The sequence below is a fragment of the Dermacentor silvarum genome, chromosome 10, assembly GCF_013339745.2.
Source record: "Dermacentor silvarum isolate Dsil-2018 chromosome 10, BIME_Dsil_1.4, whole genome shotgun sequence".
Lineage (NCBI taxonomy): Eukaryota > Metazoa > Arthropoda > Arachnida > Ixodida > Ixodidae > Dermacentor > Dermacentor silvarum.
In genome coordinates, this window is record NC_051163.1 from 65,219,846 (window position 1) to 65,245,013 (window position 25,168).

A 25,168-nucleotide genomic window follows, 5' to 3' on the forward strand; every position below is an offset into this window, starting at 1 on the left:
TCGTCTAGATGATATCGATGACCATGAAAGTGTATGGGGTATAATCACCTATCATGGAAAATCCATATTCTTGGGTGGTGTATATCGACCGCCAAATGCTCCTCCCGAATATTTAGAAATTATGCATGACTACATTCTTCAACGTACAAATTCACGGTCAAAAATAATTATATGTGGAGATTTTAACCTGCCTGGTATTAACTGGTCTGAAATAGCTCACGATGGCAAACAGGCAGCTAGTGCAGAATCACTTTTACTAACTGCATTCAGCTTTTCATTAAATCAATTGGTCTGTTCCGATACCCGAGTTACTGACGCTAGTTCTTCATTGCTTGATCTTGTGCTGGTAAGCAGTTCACTTGAAGATTGTGCTGTTGATGTTCAAGACGGTATCTCCGATCATAAGATGTTAATTTTGTCGTGTCCTTTTTCGCCTTCTCAAAAAACTACAACACCGAACGTTACTCTTGTCAGGGATTATACGCATGCCGATGACAGTGCTGTATTTGACTATCTAGAGTCCTGTTTTCCTGAATTCGAAAAAATGCAGGATGTAACCGCATTATGGTCACGCTTTAAAGAAGTTATAAGCTACTGTGAAAACCGCTATATCCGTTAAAAAAGAAACGCGTTCATCGGGAGTACCCCTGGATCACACGTGATATAATACAGACGAAAAGGAAAATCAAGCGGCGCCGGAGGCGCGGTAAGACGGACGAGCTTCAGAAACTTATCAGTACCTTAAACGACAAAATTCGCACTGCAAGGCTTCGCTTCTTTTCCGCCACGCTGCCTTCATTCATGAACTGCGAACCGCACAAATTCTGGCGCTACTTATCCAAAGAACGCCCTGTCATTTCACAACTTACATGTGCAAACAAAATCATAACTGAGCCTGGCGCCATCGCAAATGAATTCAATATGTTTTTCCAATCTGTCTTCACACGCGTATCTTCTGAAGCAACACTCCCAGCGTATTCCCTCAACTACGTAATGCCAGAACTTGTAATTGATGAACATGGAATATTGAGCCTCCTGTCTAAACTTGATTTAAAGAAGTCACCGGGCCCCGACAATATATCAAATACTTTTCTTAATAGATATGCAGTTTGGATTAGCAAATACTTGTATAAATTGTACACGACATATTTGGCAACACTGTCAATTCCTGACGACTGGCGATGGGCAAAAGTTATTCCGATACATAAATCTGGTTCCAGAGCCGAGGCTAGCAACTACCGTCCGGTTTCACTAACCAGCACATGTTGCAAGATATTAGAGCACATCATTTTTAAAGCTATCATAACACATTTAGAAAGGAATAACTTACTATACAGTCGGCAACATGGTTTTCGATCAGGCCTATCAACCGTAACCCAGCTTGCAGAGATAACTAATGATATTGCTAACGTGATTAATGATAGAGGGCAACTAGATGCAATCTTTCTCGATTTATCAAAAGCGTTTGATGTCGTTCCCCACCATGAACTAATCACAAAAATGCGTGCAATAGGTATTGAGAATAATATAATTTCATGGGTTGAGTGCTATCTGCGAAACCGCAAGCAATTCGTTGCCTTGAACGATGAAGTATCAGGCAATTTAAGTGTTTTCTCTGGCGTCCGCCAAGGATCGGTTTTGGCACCAATTTTGTTCCTTATTTATATTAATGACATTCATTTGTGCATTAAATCACCCATTCAATTACGGCTATTCGCAGATGACTGCGTCATATACTCAACAATAAATACAAAGGAAGACCAAATTCAGCTGAATCATTCATTACAATTAATTCATGCATGGTGTAAAAAGTGGGGAATGGCACTCAACGCCAAAAAAACTGAGCATAACTTTTACAAATAAGAAAGCTCCGCTGAACTTTGCCTACACTCTTGACAATAAGGAAATTGGTAAAAGTAACCACGTGAAATATCTGGGCGTAACGCTAACGTCCAAGCTAAGCTGGGAGTCCCACATTGATGCTGTGTGTTCTGGGGCACAAGGAAAATTGGCGTTTTTGAGGAGAAAGCTTCGTAATGCACCTCCTGCAACGAAGCTAACTGCCTATAAGACTCTTATAAGACCTGCCCTAGAATATGCAGACATCATTTGGGATCCGTATCAAAAATATCTGGTTAAGAAAATAGAACGGATTCAAAATTTGGCAGTTCGGTTCATTTTTTCAGATTATTCTAGGCATACTAGCGTAACAAATCTGCTGAACAAAGCCCAGCTTCCCTCACTCGCACACCGCAGAATAACTTCCAAGCTAAAATTTTTGTATCTTCTTTATCATGGTCGTTTTAAAATTCCACGAGATGATTACCTCTTTGAACCTTTTAAACGTTCTTCACGAACAAACCATAACAAAGTGCTTCGACAACCCATTAGTCACAACAATGCCCATAAATACTCTGTTTTTCCCTCCTCTATTTCTTATTGGAATCGATTACCGGAAAGTGCTGTCAACTGTGAGACCGTGCAATCATTTACTGATCACATTCAGGATTTAGAATTTGTATGAATGATAAAACTCATGTGGTATTTGTTTCTGGAAAAAAGAAATCCAGCTGTTAATTCTTGTCTATATTACCTTTTGTTCCTTTGTCTTAACAATGTCGTGAGTGTTTTGTTCCCTTTATATATTTATGCCTGTCTGTGTGACCATGCTGTATGTAATACTCGAGTGTATTCTGTTGTACCACTCCTGCTTGGACCGCCAAGGTCTGCAGTATATTGAAATAAATAAAATAAATAAATAAATAACAGAAAAACACAACGAAGACGTTCGCATAGCTTGCCGTGTTGTCACCCAGAGTTTCGAGGTGACACTACTAATCTCATTTGCGCATGCGTCGGCGGCGACATCACGATGAGCCGTCGGTTAACGCTGGCATAAGCAATGTGCAGTTCGTTAACTTTGTTTCTCTCTTGTAACACTTACCCTTGGATGGGAGGTGGAAAAGTACGGGGATCTAATCGTGAGAAAAGAAAACAACCGAGATAAAAAAAAAAAAAACGCCATTGCTTTAAAGCGCAGACAGTGAATAATGGAACAAGTCTTGGTCAGCGACCGATATGGGTACAGGTGGGTGGTTCCTGCACTTGCGTATACGTGTCCAAAGCAGCGTGAATGGATCGAGCATATATATATATATATATATATATATATATATATCCTGTGCGTCGACCTTTTGTTGCGAGGTTGGAGATAAGAGTGAGGGAGGGCCTGTGTTGCCGTCCTCAGTCGGACCGAAACAAAACAGAGCAGATACAGTTATTGTGATCGTCGCGCTTAAGCGACGCGGACGTGAAAGAATTCGAACGACATTGTCGTGGTCCCTGTTGCCCTTGATACGGTAACTTCATACAGTTTCATACAATAACTCTATCAAAACAACTAGCCCAAAAATATGTACTCCTATAGCAGAGACTGTTGAGCACAATGTGTCTCCCACAGGCGACAAGTTATCTTTTCTTCCGCTTTCATTTCCCTTTTCTTTATTATTTTCTACATTTCCATTTCAATCACAGCTAATTTCTTCGACGCTTTCCTTGGCTTCATTTTCTGTTGACTGTATACATGATCATTACCAAAAATCGAACCGCTCGGTTTCCCTTCTTCTCTGGCTCATTCATAGCGAGGGTCTAAATCTGACAGCCTTGACGTCATTAGGTCGCATGCGAGGGCTTTTTTTAGCCACGTGCCTGCTCTCCCGAGATCACGTGTTACGTGACGCTATCGGATGTTCCACATCCGCCCACCGTGGCGTTGAGTGGCGCTGGCTAACACTCCCAGGGGCTAGATCCAGTAAACATAAAGTTAGTGGGCGCACTGACGAGCGTCGCCGTAGCGCAATTGGTAGTGCAACGCACGCGTAATGCCAATGTTGTGGGTTCGTATCCCACCGCTTTCCTTGTGGTCCACTTTCGTTTCCCTTTTCTTCTTTATTTTCTACATTTCAACCACAGCTAATTTCCCCGATGCGTTCCTTGGCTTCATTGTCTGTTGGCTGTATATACATATATTTATATGTTCACACCTTCCGCTATGAATACACGCACAGGACTTTACCCTACCGCTCGTGAGTAGCAGGATAACTATGTGGTATATTCCTCGATCAGTACACGATAAGGCGAGTTCTCAGCCAACATACGTGGTAAACCGCGGCCCTCGACATACCGTCAACACCGGGCGACGCGGAGGCCGGCCTTGGCCTGTCGCGCTGCGCGCAATCTCAACATTGCCATAGCTCTTGACACTGACACTGTTGTCGACCCTAATTGTCGTCCTTATCGTTGTCGTTGCTGTTGGAAACTGTGCGCAGGAGTTACTTTGACGATCTCAGCTCGTATCGTAGGTTGTCGCACAGTGCTTATACAGTATAGGGTGTCCCAGCTAACGTCAGCCGAGCTGTTCGACGAAAAAAGAAAGATTAAAAAAAAAAGAAAGAAACATGATGCGAGATACGATCTTAAGAATTATGTGTTGTTCGGTTGTCAGAACTCGGGTGACCGAGCACCGTATAGGTTTTATAATTGTAGCTTGCACCACATTTTTTAAATATATTGTTTCGTTGAACACCTTGCCTAACGTTAGCTGGTACACACAGTAGAGCGTGTAAAGGTAAGACTCGGATAAAAAATTGCGAGCGTCATATTTCACCTTTATTTTTTTATTTTTATGAGCAACTTTATTTTATGAGCAGCTTAATTAGCACGCACGTTAAATTTAGAGCACTCGGGGTCGCTGAAAGATTTAGAACGTAGGCGCGGGATCGTCGTCAACTGGAGCCAAATAGCTCGGCAAATCTCGTATGCAAAATCTCTTATGTCTTGTAATACAGCGTAGCCAAATACAACAATTTGAAACTGGGCGCAGAAACGAGAACGCAGTGTATAGACACGGACATGACACCACTAACATTCGCGTTGTTATTCCCACTTCGTCCTGCCCATGTTTCTACATCTGCTAATAAATGACGAATTCTTCAAGAGAAAACTTACAAGAAAGTAAGGCAGGGTACTGTAGATTTTTTTTATTTAGGAAACAGACTAACTTGAGAGATATGGAATTAATGAAATAATAATAATTATATATCAACACACATTTGTCAGTATTAGAATAATTCCGAATACGAGATCAGCGATGTTTTGAATTATTCCATTATTGATTCAAAATATGGTATCCTCCTAGAAGTTAGGAACATTACAGGCGAAAGTTGGAATCAGCAAGCGCAAGGCAAGGGTCAGTAGCGCACCCAGGATCTCTGCCAGGGGGGGGTTGACAGTTTGCCAATACCTTCTAAGCAGCACTAATTTCGATTTCTTCACGGCAAATTGTCAAAAAAATGCGCTTTTTGCGAGTGTGCAGACGATTGCGCGTCTTACATCTTAGTTGCAGTACTCAAACGCGTAAGGAAAGAAAAGGGGTTAAACAAAAGGGGGGGTTAAGTCGGCCTCAGGGGGGGGGGGTTACAACCCCCGAATCCCCCCCCCCCCGTCGGTGCGCCACTGGCAAGGGTATAATCGGAGATCCACTGCCTTCGTCCTGCAGTGGACATAAATATAGGCTGCTGCTGCTGCTGCTGCTGCTGCTGCTGCTGCTGCTGCTGCTGCTGCTGCTGCTGCTGCTGCTGCTGCTGCTGCTGCTGATGATGATGATGATGATGATGATGATGATGATAGGGTGATGGTGGTGGTGGTGGTGGTGGTGGTGGTGGTGGTGATGATGATGATGATGATGATGATGATGATGATGATGATGATGATGATGATGATGATGATGATGATGATGATGATGATGCCCTCCTTTTGTCACGAGGTCCTCGGAAATGGCCATGCAGATGTTCTTGTGGCTAAAGCTCAATACAGAAGCCCCGAAGGAGATAATATTTTGATAATTTAAAGAAATACCCAATTTTCGGAATCCAAGTTCGGAATTCCGCTAGACTGACAAAAGAGCGTTAAGCTTCGTTGTCGCTTCTCTCTTTGCAGGAGCTCGCGAGAACATGGTATGCCGTGAAGACTTGACGCCGGCTGCACCCTTCCGCAGACGTGGAGACAACGCGTGCAGACAACGTGCAAGACTGGACGTGTCCGCTCAGCCAGCACCTTGCGGTGGGCTCGGATCAACTGTGGTTTCTGGGCTGCGTGTCATCGGCGTGCGACCATCCACTGCCAGTCATGACCTGCAGCCACGAGGAAGAGCGTGACGACACGTGGTGGTGGTGCCCTCACGTTTTGTGTAGTGTTCCTGTATATGTCTCAGGGGCTCCAATTCTGCGCGGGCAAAATAATATCATTCAGTCAATCAATAAATGTTTATTCAAGTGTCCAGGAACAGTCTCTAGGCTCCAGCTCTTGCGCGCTGATTTATTATGGTTTTGGTAGAGTGCATGAAGATAATTATATATCACATCATAAGAAGTCATAACAAACAATGACACCAAGGACAACATAAGGGAAATTGCTTGTAATTCTTAATTGAATTCTTTAATTCAATTAAGAAGTAATTTCCCCTATGCTGTCATTGTTTGTTATGACTTCTTATTATAGGACTAATAAAAATCGGGCCCCTTGTTTTGCTTTCTTCTTATACAGGATGTCCCAGCTATCATGCACCAAGAATGAAAAGTTTGCAAATGCCACGTAGCTGGACAAAATCAAGCTAATGTTTTTTGCCGTCGCTTGGAGATACTCAGATTTTTTTCTTGCATTCCGCCTAATTACATGATTACTCTTGATTAATTAATCAACTTCTCAAATATCATAAATAGATGAAAATTGTGAATGAGAAAATTGTAGAGCAATATGAAAAACTCCCAATACGGCTTTCCGTTGCTCAATACGTGCTACTTAAAAGCGTTTTTCCGAGAGTGAAACAAGCCCACGAATACACGCAAAGTGCCTCGAGCGGCCAGTCGCGCGGCAATTTTGCATGTACCCACCACCCATCTGAAAGGGGACGCTAATAGCATCCATCCAGCACCCATGCATCCATCCATAGTGTACCTTAGAACCATCGAGGCATCCTATACGCTGCCACGGTGATGCCGTGTTGCCGCTGGCAGTGGCCGCGCCTGTACACGACAGCGAGCTGAAAAAACTCCCAAGTGCCATATAGGGGGCTTCACCCCCACCATCAATGACAATGAATTATTCTACCACCACCACCGAGCTGAAATAACAAGTGCAATGAGAAAAAGCCATAGTAAAGGTCTAAGAATATTCGTGCACACCGAAATATCTGACGCAAGAGTTTGACAGCGAGAAATGCGAAAGTTTATTTCAAGCAGTTCCATTGTAGTCGATCGTTGCTATGATTGTGTTTACCTGGCACAAAATAAGTCGCCGAGAAAGAAAAGTTCATTTGTCCCATCATTGGTCTGACATTATACTACCAGGGTGAAGGTGTTAATATAGGCACGGGAAAACCCGAGTACCCTTTATGCCCCCATAAGGGTGTTACAATGTTTATAGTGCGAATGCTCCACGCAGGGGGCATACGCAGAGGCCCTATAGCCTACAGAAAAGACTGTCTTGCAGTCCTGGAGTCTCTCCTGACTTTTGTCAGTTGCCGCGCTTCCACGAATGCGACAGTATATACCACGTGTCGCATTGTTTATCGCCTCGCGGTAATTACTACGCGACAGCGTTTACATGTGGCGAATACGCATTCGTACGAAACAAGCCGGAGCCTGTGTCCGGCGATTTGCGCTCCGCCGGCGAGTGGAGGAAATCACACGGTGACGATTGACCAATACGTCATATTTGATAACCACGTGATCTTCTGACAACCGTAAATGACGATCGACGACGTCTTCACAGCCATCCAGGGTGAAAAGGACGGGATGGCCTACGAAGGCAACAGGTGATGAACATTCTGTCAACGAACCATGAATTTTGACGGCAAGGGAGCGGCGACAGCGGAATTCGATGCTCCATATATCTTTACTTTTCGCATAATTCTTTTCGCCGCTGAGCATCCTGGGAATCTCGATGCAGTATAAGGTTGGCCGCAGTCGTATAAATTCGGTCAGACGAATTGTGCACGAGAAGGTAAGTTACTTATTTCACTAAGCCTATCTTGAATTCATGTTAGATGTAGGTTTTCTTTTATTGAACGTACATATGCTTAGCCTGCTCTATAGTGTGCGGAACGGTGCACTATCTATTACAACGAAGTGACCTTTATAACGAAGGGTTTTGAAGGTCCCGAGCGCTTGCTTATAAAGGCGTTTCACTGTATCCTCTCCTGTCGCCTATTGGCCTTCCTATATATATAGAGCGCACATTATACCGCCGTTTACATAAATGAGATGCGCTATAGAAATGCGATGCGATGCGCCGGTTGTCGCGTTTATGTAAAATTTCGCCGATTGTATATACATCCTGGTCCTCGTAGCGTGCCTTCCACTCACGACGCACTTTCTTCCCTTTCCCCGATGCATATCGAAAAGAAAACATTTATTCAATCGATCGAGTTACTCGACGTTGTTCTGGCAATGTGCTCGAAACCGTAACCAGTTTCTTTTCCGGTGTTGTATCTTCTCGAATTAAGCAAAGTTTTTGCGAGCTTACCGGCTGTTACCGGGGACGTAACCATGGGTATAGGGTTAGGGGTGTTCTCATGGAGGGTGTTCTGGTCGCACTGATAGCCCCCAAAATAATCGCTGTGGCGATATACACTTTAGCATAACTTCTATGTATGTTATTATATGTATATGTCAAACATGTATATGTTTATGTTATTACATGTCAGAAATGTGCTTGATTCACGCGCAAAAAAAAGTGAGTATTCCGATATGGCCGCCAAATTTTCCACAATACCCCTCCCGAAAATAATTACTGGGTACGGCCATTATAATCATTGCTATAAGTTCACCGGAATGTATTCACTTCTACTTTGTTGCCCGTAGAGCCCGTATGTGCAACGGGGAGCTGCACTTTGGGCACTGCCACAATTGCAGGAACCGTTTTCGGGGGTTGCCCGAAGTGGTGAAAGACTTTCCAGCACGTGCATAGAATTGGCGACAGTATACGAAATACGCCGATGAGGTGTCCTGATTTAGTTAATCGACAAGAAGTGGCGCTGGACGTCCTTCCTACAGGCTCTTGCACTCCCCGCTTAGCCATCGCGCTTGGATGACAATAGGCATTCCGTATAAATTTTGTTCGTTTGCAGAAGGCATTCGTCCTGTTCAGCAACAATGGGGACGAATTACAACAAATGATCGAGGACCTTAACCGAGAAAGTGTAAGAGTAGGGTTGACGATTAATATGCAGAAGACAAAAATAATGATCAGTAGCCTAGAAAGGTAAAAAAAAAAAATTCATGATCGCCAGTAAGCCTATATAGAGTCTGTGCAGGAGTACGTTTATCTAAGTCAATTAATTACTCACGGGGGACCCTGATCATGATACGGAAATTGACAGAAGAATAAAATTGGGTTGGAATGCATACGGCAGGCATTGCCAAATTCTGACTGGGAGCTTGTCAGTGTCGTTGAAAAGAAAAGTGGGCAATCATTTCATTCTACCGGTGCTAACATATGGGGCAGAAACTTGGAGGTCAACAGCGGACTGCGCAAAAAGCGATGGAACGAAAATAAATGCCGGAAATACTGGGGATGACTTGGTAATGCTTAGCTTAGATCACATACGTGGTCAATACCTTGCGATAGCCAATCGATAGCCAATAAATAAATAATCATTCCGGAAAATGCAAGGGATGACTTGGTAGTGCTTAGCCTAGCCCAAATACGTGGCCAATACCTTGCAATAGCCAATCAATAGCCAGCCAATAGCTAATCGATAATCGATTAATAATCAAGAAATTCCGGAAAATGCTGGGGTTGACTTCGTTGTGCTTGGCCTAGCCTTTTTCTTCGCCGTGCGTTCACTCCCCGTGAAAGCGCGCGTCCCTCGCGCCCTTTCACTCGCACATACAGCGTTCGGCGCGCGGCGACGATTTCATCTCCACTGACGTCATACGGAACCTCACGGCGACGGCGACGGCGACGACGACGGCGACGCCGACGGCAGAAATCTGCTTTGGAGTCTCCATATAATTGCTATCGCAATAAAAATAACCGGCGGGCCATTAGAGTTACAGAATGGGTGTCAATGGAATGGAAGCGCAATGGTGCAGAAAATTAGGTAGGGTGATGAAATTAGGAAATTTGCAGGCGCAAGTTGGAATCAGCTAGCTCAAGACACTGCAGGGGTAATCGGAGATCGCTGGGACATGCCTTCGTCCTGCAGTGGACATAAAAAATATACTGCTGCTACTGATGAGGATATATTTTGTATGATATATACAGTCAAACTTCGTGTTATATATGCTTGTATTTTGCTAATTACGGTATAACATGTATGGCGCTTGTACGACAGTATACAGTTTGCATTCCCTCTTGCAATTTTATCAACATGCGTATGACTCGTCAACTTTGGTTGAACACTTAATGTTAAAACCAGCAGTCACCACCGTAAGTAAATAAAATAATACTCGCCCCCCCCCCCCTAAGAAAAAAAAATCTATTAAATCGCATGAGATGAAGAGCGCACTTCGTTGCTTTGAGACTTTAAACACGTTATCTTTATATAACATGCGCCGCGGAATCAAGATTGTCGTAAAATCGGGTTTCGTTTAGTCGAGATTTAACTTTAGATGCATTTAACATATATGTATGTATTTTATGTATGTATCTTTATGTGTGTATCGCTAGAGGACGGAACATCCGTTCCAGTGCCATCGCGAAAGGTTCTTGCTCGGAACCAACGCAATTGTGTTCGCAGGGCTCAATTAAAATCTGCAATTTTGCCTACAAACCTCTTTACGTGTGTTAATTTCTTTACTATTCTTATGTAACCTCTGTATCTGTTTTGTTGAGTGTCCCTTCGCTTACTTCGCGACTTCTAATCTGTCTCATTAATTACGTGCAGCGCTGACGAACCTACGGGATCCTCGACCAATCAGAAGGGCAGACACGCGTGAACGTGTCCGCACGTGTTGATGTCGTCACGTTCAAGCAAGCATCTGCGTTTGCCGACCTCGCTGCGCGTAACTCAGACAAAGTATTTGTGTGTGCGTGAAAGTGAATCTGAAAGTGAACGTTTATACAAAACGCGCAATCGGAACGTATACGTGATAGAGGAGGATCCGGTTACGATGCAAATCCGTGCACTAAAAGCAATCGGAAATCTAGTCAAGAACATTCACACTCATAGCGCTCTCTGCTCAGCAAAAAAAAAAAAAAAAAAGTTACAGTTCCCGAGTTGATGAATTCCAGCACGGTCCAGCATATCCGAGAATATCGGAGTTCAGCTAACACGCGCGATGCTGGCAAGAAACTGTAGAGGGGAAGTGCAAGGGCGCCCCCCCCCCCCCCCCCCAACCGTCTTTTCTTTTTTTTATTATTATTAGAATTCTCTCGATTTGCCTGTGGCAGATAGAAATTCTAATCTTTAAACGGGATTGCTCTGAGAGCGTATAAAAAATTGGAGGACGCTTAAGCTTCGCCTTTAAGAGTCGAACGCGATAGCGTTATCGGGCTCCGTTCACATCAGATTTTTCTTTATGAATAGGCTTCACGGCAACAGGCAACGTGGGAAAGCCAGCTTACAAAGACCAAGCTTACACTGATCCCCTTAAAGTCGGCTTCACTTTTAAACACAAATGCATTGCTAGGAAGACGTTTTTACAGGAGCAATTCAAGCAGTCTTATATCAAGATGTGAAGGTCCTAGGACCTTTTCTGATTATTTTAATAATTGTTTGCTGTTGCCCAGAGACGCGCGCATGTCCAAAATTTAGAAAGGCTCGGTTTCCAACATTCCCCTCAATGTTGCCTAGAACCAAAGTACAACGAAACACCATCATAATTGGAGGGCACTTAAGCTTCTCCTTTAAGAGTGGAACGCGATAGCATTAAAAGATCCCTGGCTGCTTATCAGGCTTTTTCTCGTATATTCAAATTACAATCCGACGATATCCCGCCTGGAGAAATGCAATTTTTGTTCACTAACGCCATGCGCCACGTGGAGGGCCTGTGTGGTCGGAGTGGTTCGGGATGATGTGGTTAGGCATGATTATTTCCACTAGACGCCGATGCTTGTAGCCGGTGAGATAAATTGCAAATGCTTACAACTAGGAAGGAATTCTAAATGACGGCACCGGCTTCGTTATATGCGCCGTCAAACTAGCGGTAAAAATGCATTGTTGTTCCACTTTTATTTCCTTTTATTGCGATAGCAATTATATGGACACTTCAACCGGATTTCTGCCGTCGGCGTCGCCGTCGTGGCCGCCGTAAGGTTCCGTATAAAGTCCAAGTGCGATAAAATCGTCGCCGCGCGCCGTATGCGCGAGTGAAAGCGCGCGGAGGACGCGCGCTATCACGGAGAGCGAACGCACGGCGGAAAGCAAACGCGACCGTCGCGCGAAAGGCCGTGGTGGCATGGGAGGGAGGGAGGTGGGGCGACTCTCTGCTGCGGCACCAAATGCGTATCTTGGGACCGGGCGCAAGGGGAACCCGCCTCTTTTCACGGCGCTACGGCGCATGCGCCCTGCCCTGGCGGATTAGTCGCAAAACGTTTTGGAAGGGTCGCGCGCGCGGCCGTGCGGCCCCGTCTCGGGGGAACGTCCCCCGAAAAAAAAAAATGCGCTCGCACGCGCGCTGCTGCAAGTGAAAACTCGTGCTGTGTACCTCGTTGAAACTTCACTGGTAGCTTGACGTCGGTGCGGTACCGAAAACGTGCGTAGCGTAAGACTGCAACTCCACTTTTAACAGAAAGCGGTGAGGGCTTCGTCTAGACTGCACAGGGAACCACGTAGTTGCGCCTTGAATTGATGGCTGTAATAGCAAATTTATCGATAAACCCCTGCGTTACACTTGGACGACACTTAAAAACACGTTGCTGACGAATACTTCATGCAGCGTCGGTTCTCGCTTGCTGGTAATGGCAGCGTGTGGCCCGACTTCACTTACTCGTTCAAGGCGCGGTAACACTGGGTCGATACGACACCGACAAGACGCGCACGCCTACGATTGGCCGACCATTCAGCACTGTGTCGCTGAGGCCATTTTATCATACCAGGCCTACAAGGCGTAACCGACGAGCGCGAGTTGTCGTACTGCGATGGGCTTTCTTGTCGACGGCACCGATAAAATCAGCGTGCCGACCATCATTCGGCCGAACGCCGCGCGATCGGCCGTCGAACCGATAACGCGATAGCCGCAACGGCTCCGTTAGTATATATAAATAGTCGCGCTCAAAGTGAGTCAAGACATGCCTACGAAGTTGAAATGCACAAGATTCGACCCTCTCAATCCGTGCACATAAATTTGAGCCAATGTTGATCCTGTTCAGCGAAGGTTAGGCCTGGCGCCGTCGAGTTCGCGCACCCGCTACCGGCGGACTGGTACTGAAAAGTAAGCAAGTTATAATGAAGGAAACTGCTTTTATAGTCCAATTCTAGCCTTAGCGATTTGAAATAAACTACCCTTCGCTTTATCGCCGCGTACACAATCAGCTGCAAGCGGGGACACAGCGCTGTGCCCAACGCCTGTGCCAACATCTGTACGTCACCGTTCCCGTAGGCTGCCGGTCGTATTCGCGACGTAGATGGGTGGGGTTTTACGTGTTGGCATACTGACACATTCCTTAATTCCTGCGATGTACTCTTTATCTCTGTGTCAAACCCGAAACGAGACGGTACATTCGGTACAGCAGCATAAACAGCCGCTTCGCTCAGTTATATACCAACGGTGTCAGCGATGGCATCCGCGTTTTTGCAGGAGAACAACACGGCCTTTAAATGAGCGCTTATGCGAGCACAGTTTGCTCTAATAATGTTTTATCACACGCGCAAACTAACTATCGCGAAGTTAAAGAAAAGCGAGAATCCGTAATAAATTAGCAGCCCAATATTTGTAACTGGATCACAGCCGCCATTGTTTAAGTGGCTCAGCCGCTCATACTGACTCGTCTCACGATGGAACAACGCGGCTCATATGAGCAGATATGTGTGTTTTTAATTATACTTTTCGACATTCTTTCATATCAGCGCCTTTTCATATATGCACCTTTCCACCATTTTTTGACGCTAACAACGATCTGTGGCTGTAGATGCGGATGTAAACAAGTGCATCGCTTTGCTAAATCCGACGCGGAAGGCTGCACACTCGAAAACATCTTATTTATGCGAAATGTCTAAAGAACGTCTAAAAATAATTACAAAAAAAGCGAGGTGCAAGTGCAGGAGTTAGCGCCAACAAACTCCGAAGCAGCCGCTACGGCAGAGGGAGCTCAGCGTGCCTTTATCGGCAGTACTGTAAACAAAACAGCACACTCAGGCCTGCTCACCCTACATGTATGTAGTTGATGAGTGCTACATGGCTTCCAGGAACGACATGCTGTCCCCCAGAAGCCATTAATAATTATTCGCGATCTACGAAACGCACAACCGATGCGCACTTAACACGGGCGCAGGTTCACAAATCAACCGGCGAAAGCCCCAGCACCCTACCAAAACGTTTCCAGCGGCGCGCGGCAGAGGGCAGCACAGGAAAATGAAAAAGGCGGGCAATCTCCCACGCGAAAGCGGGAAGGCAGCGCGGGAGGGAGGGGGGGGGGGGCGGCTTCAACTCTGCCAACAACTGTGCTTGTACTTTGCCCCCGCTGTGGCGGTCGCCCGCACCGTCTCTTATCTCCACAGCGCTCTGACATTTGTATGCGCTGTGCATTTGCATTCTCAGTTTCCGTTGAAGCGATAGACCGCACGGAGCTTCGCCCCCTGCGGCGGCTGCGCTTGCTGCCAGCGTTTTGACAGACCTTGTCTGCGGTCATTCACTGTGCTCTATTCATGTTTGCTTGCGCGCGCTGACACCACGCTTGTTAATTCAGTTAGTAAGCGAATGTGTCCAAGTTTATGCAGCCGATAAAACTACTATCCCTACTCCGAATAGCTCTCTACTAATTTGCTATCGCAATTTATGCTTCGCCTTTCGGGCGAAACATTTTAACAGAACGTCGTTCTGTTAAACATTTTTAACAGAACGTCGTTTTTTGCATTGAAACAAAAAAGTAACTGGGACGCCAATCTAATTCGTCGAACACTTTGGTATGAGCTATGACACCAGTTTCGGGGGCTGGTGTTATTCTGAGAATTCGTTCCAAGTTTATACGCATTGCTAATTGACCGGCTACAGTTCGTAAATTTCAACATGCGCTGTAAAGTAATCAGCTAGAAGCTAATTAGCGAATTTTGTTTATTCGCCTATTGTGCATTTCGATTTTTTCGAGCATGTCCGCCTCTTCGAGTAATTTAGTTCAATGACTTGAATGGTGAATTAGTAAACGTCATGAATCCTCGACGTTTACGCTGTAGCATCGATAAAACACCCTATAGATAATAATCACTAATGCTAAGTTCGTGTTATGGTGCTTACAGTGGTGGTCCAGCCAGTTTAGGATTTGGAGAAATTTTTGGAGAAGGTAAAAAAAAAAGCTGTTTCGTAGCAATTTAGGAGCAGCTACATTAGCATTTTGTAGCAGTTCTGTAGTACAAAATTTTGCGTTTCTGAAAAGCAAGTGCATGACATTTGGTACAGCTTATAGATTACTAGTGCACAATTATTAACTACTTCTTTAGAGGAAATGGACACAAGCAAGACAGATAGACGCAGCCATTTAGCTCGTGTGCCCACTGCAGGAAACCATGGTACGTTGCAAACAGACCTCGTTTGGCTATGTAAATAGCGCTTATAAACTAGTGAGAACAGTGTTATGCTATCAGACATAATATAAAAGCGTCTAGAAATGCTGAAAAACAAAGCAATTTTGTTTCGTCGGCAATAAGATAATGACTACACGAAGCTGTATCAAAAAGTTTCAATAATTTTTCTATTCAGACGCGCCTACATGCACCATCTGAGCATGTCTTGTTTGCACTGTAAAACAAGTTTTAAAAGCATAAATACTGATTTTCTTTTCTACTTAACCCACACATCTTGCACAGTGACAACATGGAAATTCATTTTTGTCAGAGGCTGTAACCATTAATTTTTTTCCAGCTCTTCAAGCTCAAAAAGTGCAGTAGCCAGGCTCACATACATTCCCTTCAGCTAACAGCTGTTACCCATTTTGGACCTGCTCCATGCTATTGTGAGCCAAGCCAGTAGAGATTGTTTCTTCTACGCGGTTAAGCAAAGATCGGCCAAGCTCTTTGGCGCACGTGGCGCAAGTTGCAATTCGGTGGGCGCAGCAAGGCGTAGACAAGCAGAATTGTAGCAAAATGGCGCAGTTGGACCACCAGCAGCAGCTTGTTTGGCCTACCAAAGCGTCAAATTCACCGCGCTCATGGCCGCGCAAATCGTGCTGCACGTTTGCTGGTGGGGTGGCGTCATCTGTGAACTAAGAGAATAAACACATAAGTAAACGTGGCCTCTGAGATTGGCAACGTTTGTAGCACAATCTCTAAGGCCATAAAGTGGCACATAGAGAAATACCATGACTGCAAAACCACAAAACTAAAGCAGTTATATAAAGCTTCAGCCGCTCATTCCAAAATTAACCAGATAATTCGTAGACTATTTTGATTTGGACTGCTTTTAATGTGGGGGGCGTAGTACGTACAGCCAATTATAACCAAGGCGAAAGGGACAACAAAAACAAGCCAAAATTCCCGCGCCGGCGGTAAATGTCATCTACCCTCGACCCCAGCGTTCTTGCGTCGCTCATTGAACTTGATCCCCGCTGCCGGTCGTGCGTGCGTTTCTAGTCGCGATTTGTAAGTGGGCACCCGCGGACTCGTTTCCGCTAGCCGCTGGTCGCATTGAGGAGAAAAGAAGAGCCCCGGGTGATCGTGTGGGCCGCTCTTCCGAGCGATCCGTTTCCTCCGGCTCGCGTACCACTGGACGGAAGGCGTCGGATAGGCGAGACGCCGGCGAGCCTCCCGCAGCGAAGCGACGACCGCCGGCGACGGTGGGTGTAGTCCTCACACAGCGGCGGGGCATTGGTTCCTCTCTCGCCACATGAGGAGTCGACTAGCCGCCGCCAAGATGGCCGCTCACCGGCGACAGGCACCGCGTCGCTCCGTACCGTAGTGTGTTGCAGCCGCCTGTGCGCGCGTGTGTTTCCGTGCTGATCGGCACCCGAGAGGGAGATAAGAGCCATGGGTATCCAAGCCCTTCAGAAGTTCATCGAGGCCAACTGTCCGGGCGCCTGCGTTCCCGTGGATCTGCTAAAAATCGCGCGCAACGCCGCTGTCCGCCGCCCCGGGGGTCGCGGAAACCCGCGGTTGCCCGCCGCCGCCGGCAACCGCCTGTGCCTAGTCGTCGACGGGGAGTGCTGCCTAGACCGGCTCTACGGAGGCTACTTCTCGGACTGGGTATGCGGCGGCCAGTGGAACCGCATGGTCCAGTTCCTGTCCGTGCTCATTCAGACTATCCAGAACAACAACATCGAGCTCGCCGTGTTCTTCAACGGCAGCCTCGAGCCGCAGCGGCTCGAAGAATGGCACCGGCAGCAGCAGGCCGAGCGACGCAAGGTGGGCCAGGTGCTCAAGCATGTGGCGACCAAGGCCACGCCGCCGCCCAAGGTGTGGTGGATAGCTCCCGTCTGCCTGAGGACCTGCCTGCGAATGGCGCTGCGGCACCTGAACGTCACCGTGCTCTGCAGCATGGACGACCACCGGCAGGAGGTGATCGCCTTCTGCCGCGAGAACGGCTTCCACGGACTCATGGCCGAGGATGCCGAGTACGCCATCTTCGACCCGCCGCGATACTTCTCGTCGGCGCAGCTCAAGCTCACGTACAAGGTGAGCGCCCTCACCTCCTCGCGGAGCTCGCGCCCGCCCGCTCACTTTCTTCCGATTTGTCCGCGCTGGAACTAGGGGCCGAACGTACGGTCCCAACCGCTGGCTACCGGCGTGTGCCTGTAGGCCTACCCGCTCAAAAAAAATGTTAGCACTGCGAGCCGGCTCGTTAGGCCTAATCCATTCCCGGAACTGCCGCCTCTGTTTGCCTGGGTAGTCGCCGTGCTGTTTAATCGTGTCGATCGCTACCGTTTCAACGCCGACTAAGCGTTGTTTGTAAAAACCACAGCGCGCTAGCAGCTCCCAAACATGGAACGCAGCTGTTTCCGTGTCCTACTCTTGCCTACATGTTGCATGCTGTAACTCCGCGTCTCATAAGTCAACGAACGTGATGGCTAGAGTGACAGCAGCCGAGTCTCGCGGTCGTGGTGGTTTGCTCACGGCATTGTTCGTACGCGGAGCGTTTATAAAATATAATTTGTAGTCAACGCTGAAGCGAAACTGGGCTAAGCCCCAAAGCCTAGTATGAAGGCGCCGCTACCCTTCTGTGGAAAATGAACCACACCATTCATTCATTCATTTGCTGCCGCCGACGCTTCGCGTTTTGACCCGTGAGAGAATGGCCGCCAAGTTTTCTGCTTGTAACTGGCGGAGAATATATTTGCATTCGTGCCACGATTCGTACGTTGCACTACAGCGGACCGCGCAGCCAGCAACCCGCTCACTAGACTTGCTGGACTTTTTTTTTTTTTTATTGTATTGTTGAGTAAAGTTGTGTAAGCGCTTCCTCGTGCCAGGGCCGAATGCTCACGAGACATGTTTACATAGGGATGTGGTTTCGACGTAGCCAGCCGGGCGACCATTACATGTGGTCGTAGCTTAGGCGGGGCTTACTTTTTTTTTTCTCTCTCTCATTCTGTATGCTTCTGATATCATGAGCTGACGGGGACCGTACGTTGCGTAATGCTTTCCCAAGTGGGCGGACATGTGCAAAGCTTCCTGCATCGCCACTTTGCGTGCGTAAGCGGGTATGCGCCGAGTTTCAATGGCTTCTGCCGTCGTGCGGCGGGCATATATTGATGCTTTGAAACGTTATAAGTATGAAGGGTACGCATTTGGGCTGGTTGGTTCACGATTACGAGAACACGAAACAGCGCTGAACAACAGGACGAAGGGAGAGCACAGACACGGGCGCTGAAAGTTTCAGACGATCACCAGACGATAATAGCCATACCCACAATGGCAAATGAAATATTTTCTTTGAAAAAAAAAAAAAAAGTGTACAGGACTTGCATGCAGTTTCCTTTCACGCTGTGTGCCCCAGTACTTTCCTGTCGGGAACAGCATTGGCATCCCTGCGTGCTGTCGCATTACTGACAGGATATGAGCGAGCACAAAGTCTGAAATAAAGGAACTCCACACAGGATTGTTAAGTTATTGTTAATTTCTTATTCGCAAGGTTACTCTTATGCTTAATACAAATCGCAGCACAAGTACAACAAAAATGTCGCACAATAATAATTGCACAGGCCATTTCCCTGGTGTTTGCCAGACTTTATGAAACAAACTTGTGTGTATATGTGTCATTTTTTTTTTTTTTACAACATAGTCCCCAGAATGGGTAAAAATTTTTATGTGTAATTGTTGCACACCACCTCCTGTCCTGCCTCCTGGCAAATTTGTGACCCAACTTTTTTATTGTCGTACTAATATAAAATTGGCAGGTTTTCCAAGCTGACCTCATTTGTGTCAATGACTATAATTTTTTGCTGATGAGAGCCATGTCATGGGTTAGGACTCTGATCGCATTTCAGGGAAGAATGCTTAGCAAAGCAAACTGTGAAGTAACACATTTCCCATGCCGACCTGCTATGGTGGGTCAGTGATGACTCTGGCATTGTGCTGCTGAGTACAGTTGGGGGTTCAGCCCCCATTGTTGTCCGATAGGCCTTCATTGATGAATGCACATGCGCTGGTCCTCTCGTTCATGTCAAAAAGCATCTCCTGCAATTTTTTTAGGTGTAGAGATCTGGGCTGGCATAATGTAGGCATTCCTTTCGCTCGATACTATGTCACTCTTATCATCCACCCGACTGGCTGATCCAGTTGATAAAGTTGTTGGAGTGCTGCTTCTGACCACTGACGAAGCTCACCAAGAAATTGCATTGGATATAGAGACGTTACATTATACCAGCCCTGAATGAAGTTTGTATCCTACTTTCTTGGAAACTTGGGCCGTGCGCACAAAATAGTGGAAGTGAGAGTCATGTTGTTATTCTGCAGGCTAAATTCTAAACATTGGCATCTCCACTCAAGATTTGTCCTCAAACACCTGATTTCTACTACCCTGTGCTTGCCGCTCATAACTTGGGGGCAGTAGTGCTAGGCGTTGCCTCTTGTGAAGCTTGTCTTTAAACATCTGCGATGCTCTTATCTGCATTAGTGAGCATGTTAACCCTGTAATGCCCAAACACAGTTTCACATCAAGAAATATTAGAGCAACTCATTCAGCTTTATTTCTGGCAACAGAAAATAGGTTTGTACAAAAAAAAAATGAAATGTTATTAGAGTTGAAACCTAATTACCATAGTAATTAGTAATTGGTTTGCTGAACTATGCACAACTGAAAACTTGCTCCAGCATATCAAAAATTCTACTATAGGCTACCCATTGTTTCTCGTGCTTGTCAGCATCTTGAGGTATCAAAATCACTGTAGCATATTAGGTACGTCGGAAATTACAGGGATGATAGCCCTGGGGGTCTTAGACCAAAAATATTTAAAAACCTTTATTCGAGTTAAGGTTTTATGCAACTTTTGTTTTAAGGTAGACATTTGAAATTTAGTCTTATTGGATTTCTTGAGTCATGGAAAAGCCATTGATACCATATCTTGTGAAATCTAAGGAACTGGTATTCTGCAAATCTTTCTGGCAAATTTACATGGTTAACTAGCACGGAAATACAGCCAAATTAGATTTTAAAGAATGGACCTCATATTCGAAATAAGCATGTAAAATTGTAAACCTACAAGGTGCCAGCCAGCACTGTAACTTGGAAGAATAAAGATTTTAAACATTTTTTTTTTTTTTGTCCGAAAACCCATCTCTCCCCTAGAACGTATTTGCTCTTGTATCGGTTTTGGCAGCAATGTGACCTTAACAAGGCTGTCTTATTTATTTTTATGCTGAAAAGAGTTGTGCGGCAGCTGGCTGGTGGCAGCTGCAGTGATTGCAGAAGCAGAGCTAGTCGGGTGCATCACGACTTCATGACGTGTCCACCTCCCGTGTACCGAACTAGTGCACAAACAAGCACGCCAAACAATAATTTAAGGTATTTGACACTTGCCAGTACTTTTTCAAAAAATTTAGATGGCCAGCCTATTTTTCTTGCGTTGCCCTGTGGCCTTAGCCTGCCGCGTTAGACACGTTGCAGCCCCTTGCATTTGGTAGTTAACAAACACGCGCAGATGAATACAAAAATGTTATGTAAGTGCTCTTTTAACGTCCCTGTCGTTTGCTTTCTTAGAAAAGCAGCTGAATTCCTTTTTGTATGGTTGGCATTATCTTACTAATGCAGAGGTATTTGCAGTTATCTTTATCGTTGAAGAAGGCTTGTACGCATGTCACATTGGCAGAAAAGTAAAATTAGCATAGCCGCCTTATGCCCTAAAGTTCAATGCATGCTCATGGTGCCACATGGACATACTTATGGCATTTAAGTCTAATGCCATTGAGGTGTAATGTGTTGTCACTATCTTTGGCTGCCGAATGTGTACTATCGCTCCCAGCTGCTGCACCTGTACATGAAAGATCTATTTCTGAAGTACAGTGAAATATTTCTATGTAGGGGGGGGGGGGATAAATGTAATAATTTGTTTGCTATTTCTTGGGTCTTTTGCCTGCAAAGTATTTTTGGGGCTGATCTTGGGCAACATTTGCTTTCGTTAAAAGCGTGAGTGTTACAGCAACTTCAGGTATATATCGTTCAGAAATGTACAGGCGTACACACGTAATTGCATTAGCCTGCACATATGGCACAGGTATTAGCGTGGTTTTAAACTCTTTTGCTATTGTTGCTTGGCTGTGAAGAACATAGCCTCTAATAACGACCTAGTGCATATTAAATGCTATAAAGGAATTGGTTCATCGAATCTCTGGCAGAGCTCAGTGACTGTAAGCAGGTTTATGGCATTTCTCTTTAGAAGTAGCACTTCCGTAATCTCGTCGGGGGCCAGGTGGACTGAAATGAGAGGTGCCTATAGTGTTCGAGCTGAATACAAGCACCAGCCGATTTTCTTGCGTTGCACTGTGGCCTTAGCCTGCCGCGTTAGACACGTTGCAGCCCCTTGCATTTGGTAGTTAACATTTCATGTCAAAAGGTCGCGCAAGGTTCTGGCGATTCTTGACAGCTGCGTGTCATGTCTACGGCTGCGCGCTTGTTTTGCTTCTCGCAAAGCTGCATATTGTGAGGCAGGCGGGCTCACTGAGTAGGTTGTACCGTTAGGTGATTCATTTTCCGAACCGTATAGCTTTTGAGGTATTTTGAAAGTTTACTTTCTGTCTCTCCTTAGCCGCTGTGGGGGACGTGGGTGGTACAACTGTTTATTTATTTGTGGATGTGTGGACAATTTGCAAAATTCTGTACATCAGTTCTGCAAGGCATAGATAGCATGTGAAGGCTGTCATTGTGTAATCTTTGCTTTTCCTAGCATGAGTGTATATCAACTTGCTTAGCATTATGTTGTTTTAAGTTGCAAGCTTCTTATGATAGCTAACACTGCACATAAACTACATTTTCGCCTTAAGCACGGGGCACTCAGGGATTCAGAGGAAAAACATGAGTACCATATCAGGATTTCATAGGGACCTTTGAAACCCTTGCAATCTCTTAAAACCATTTTTGAGGCCTCGAAATCCCCTACTATCATGAAGCACTTAAGAATCCTTGCATGTTGCTTTTGGCTAAGCTTAACAAATTTTATTTGCATATTTGACCACGAGGCTTATGCAAGCCTAGAGTCAAGACGATCTGATTAGCGTCCTTGTGGTATACACGATGCCATCTTGTCTGTTGTGGCTGGTGAGGGTTTATGCGAAAAATGGCCAACACTTTCTCATTTCTTGTACCATGTAGAGGAGGTGTTTGTTCATTGCTAAATACTTGCTTTGTCTTCAAGCTGTCGGGTAACCCGCCGTGGTTGCTCAGCGGCTATGGTGTTGGGCTGCTGAGCACGAGGTCGCAGGATCGCATCCCGGCCACGGCGGCCGCATTTCGATAGGGGCGAAATGCGAAAACACCCGTGTACTTAGATTTAGGTGCACGTTAAAGAACCCCAGGTTGTTAAAATTTCTGGAGTCCCCCACTACGGCGTGCCTCATAATCAGATCGTGGTTTTGGCAAGTAAAACCCCATAATTTAATTTGATTTTAAGCTGTCGGGTATCATGGCGCATTAGTCCTTGAAAATGTCTCATCAGTGCCTTGAATGTCCTCAAAATTCCTTTTGCAAAAAGCTGCTATGAACATACCTAAAATTGCCTTTTCCTGGCTTCTTTGTTTCATTGAATTTTTTTTTTCTCCTTATTTGGTTACTAGTCTGGAAATTGAGCTTTATCTCAGATCTGTCATGCAATAGCAAGGAGGCGCTAGTGTTGAATTTCGGAAAACCTCCCCAACCTCCATGCCGCCATCTAAACTGGCAGCAGCTGTCAATCCTCTGTGGAGGATTGTGAGCAGCTGTGGAGGCCAGGTAGCAGGCTCCTTTCATTTCTGAAATAAAATGCAGAAGCAGATCTGTGGAGGAGATGTTTTTGTTTGTAAGAGGGCTGCAGTAAGGTAGCTGACATTCAGAATTTTATGAATTGGCTAGTAAGTGCTAGGCACCTGTCGCTAATAGACTGCTAAACCTGTTCCCCTGCATGGTTTTAGTTAAGATAGAAATCAATTGCTTAGTTTTGACCTGGTTAACAGCCGTTGACAAAATAACTCGCCATCACAATGAGCATCCTCTGAAGGCCGATGACGAGTCAACGTGCGGTGAACTTCTGTAAATTTTGCACATGTGTATGTGTTCAGTTTCTTGTGATTCTGACAGGAAAATAATGTGCAGTGACTTTCATCATTTTTTTTTTCACTTTTATAAAAGTTTTGGAATTTGTCCACAGCATTTAAGGGTTAAGTACTGTTTGTTCTTTGATTCAAGTAATAACCCTTAATAGATAAGGAGGAAATCTAGGATTTTCATATTTGTGCAAATGGCTGATTATTTTGTAAGGCAAAGTGGCATGAAAATTTTGCGTAAGGATGGCATAGTCGATTCATAATTATATATATATATATTTACAAAGTAACTGAAAGTGGGCCACATTGCACACACATATGCATGCACAGGTATAGTAAACATAATCAGCATCACAAGCTTGCATTGCACAGTATCCAAGAAAAAAACTGAATTCCAACGTCCACTAGTATATGCAAATACAGTTTTACTGTCTGCGGGCACAAATGAGGATATGCAGCTGTTTTGCTGCACCCATAGCCTCGCAAACCTTGGTGCTGGCTGTACATACAGCATTGTACGCAAAATGGTGCTGCGTGACTGTGGACACAGACGTACTTGGCACCGCGTTTGTTCTTCTGAATCAGCAATGGTTCACTTTTCTTAAAGCACCGCTCGGTAATTGACTTGTCTTCACGGGCTCCCATTTTGACTTAAGGCATAGCCACTACAATGAAAGCTGACTGCATTTCACCGGTTTTCTCTCGGGTTCCTGTGCCATGTACCGATTCTAAACGGCAAGAGCAGTGGATGAGCTGCATATATCTTGGCTAGTTTGAATGGCTAAGGTCACCTTTCATACTGGAATGCTATAGTGATACTCGTTTGTACACCACTCCTGCATGGCATAAACAGCCTCGTCTGTGAGAATCGCCTCCTTCGGAATAACCATGAGCCCAAATTTGGCGTTATGCTCTCGGAACGCATCAGGTCATAGATTTAGTTCCTGCCATGGTACTTGATGGTAACTGCAGTCCAATGAAAACATGGCCATTGCTTATGAAAGAGGCACACGGTGTTCAGTTGCACATGCCAGTGACGGTCTCGCCAAGTGTCATCTTGGCAGAAACGGCACGCCGCAGAACGCACAAGCCAGGGACGGAAGAGGGGGGGAGACAAATGAATCTGGAAAAAAAGTAATAGCGAAATCTGGCCCCAGGTAGTCAAGTTAAGCCAGAGCTCTGCATTGTTATAGGCATCATTCACAGCACTCGCAATGAAGCAGCAAGTTATTAGATCTGTCAGATTAGCAGTGATAACTTCCTCATCAGGCCTTGTTGTGTAATAGG

General features: G+C 45.5%; 1 protein-coding gene across 1 annotated transcript in view; it reads left to right on the forward strand.

Moving 5' to 3' along the window:
- Positions 1 to 16,727: 16,727 nt before the first annotated feature.
- The window catches only part of LOC119465898 (constitutive coactivator of PPAR-gamma-like protein 1 homolog), a 66,060-nt gene continuing 57,619 nt past the window's right edge, over positions 16,728 to 25,168 (forward strand). Inside the window, exon 1 of the mRNA XM_049657941.1 lies at positions 16,728 to 17,824. Coding sequence (XP_049513898.1) covers positions 17,180 to 17,824 — 645 coding nt within the window. The 5' untranslated portion in view covers positions 16,728 to 17,179. The remainder of the gene's footprint in view (positions 17,825 to 25,168) is intronic.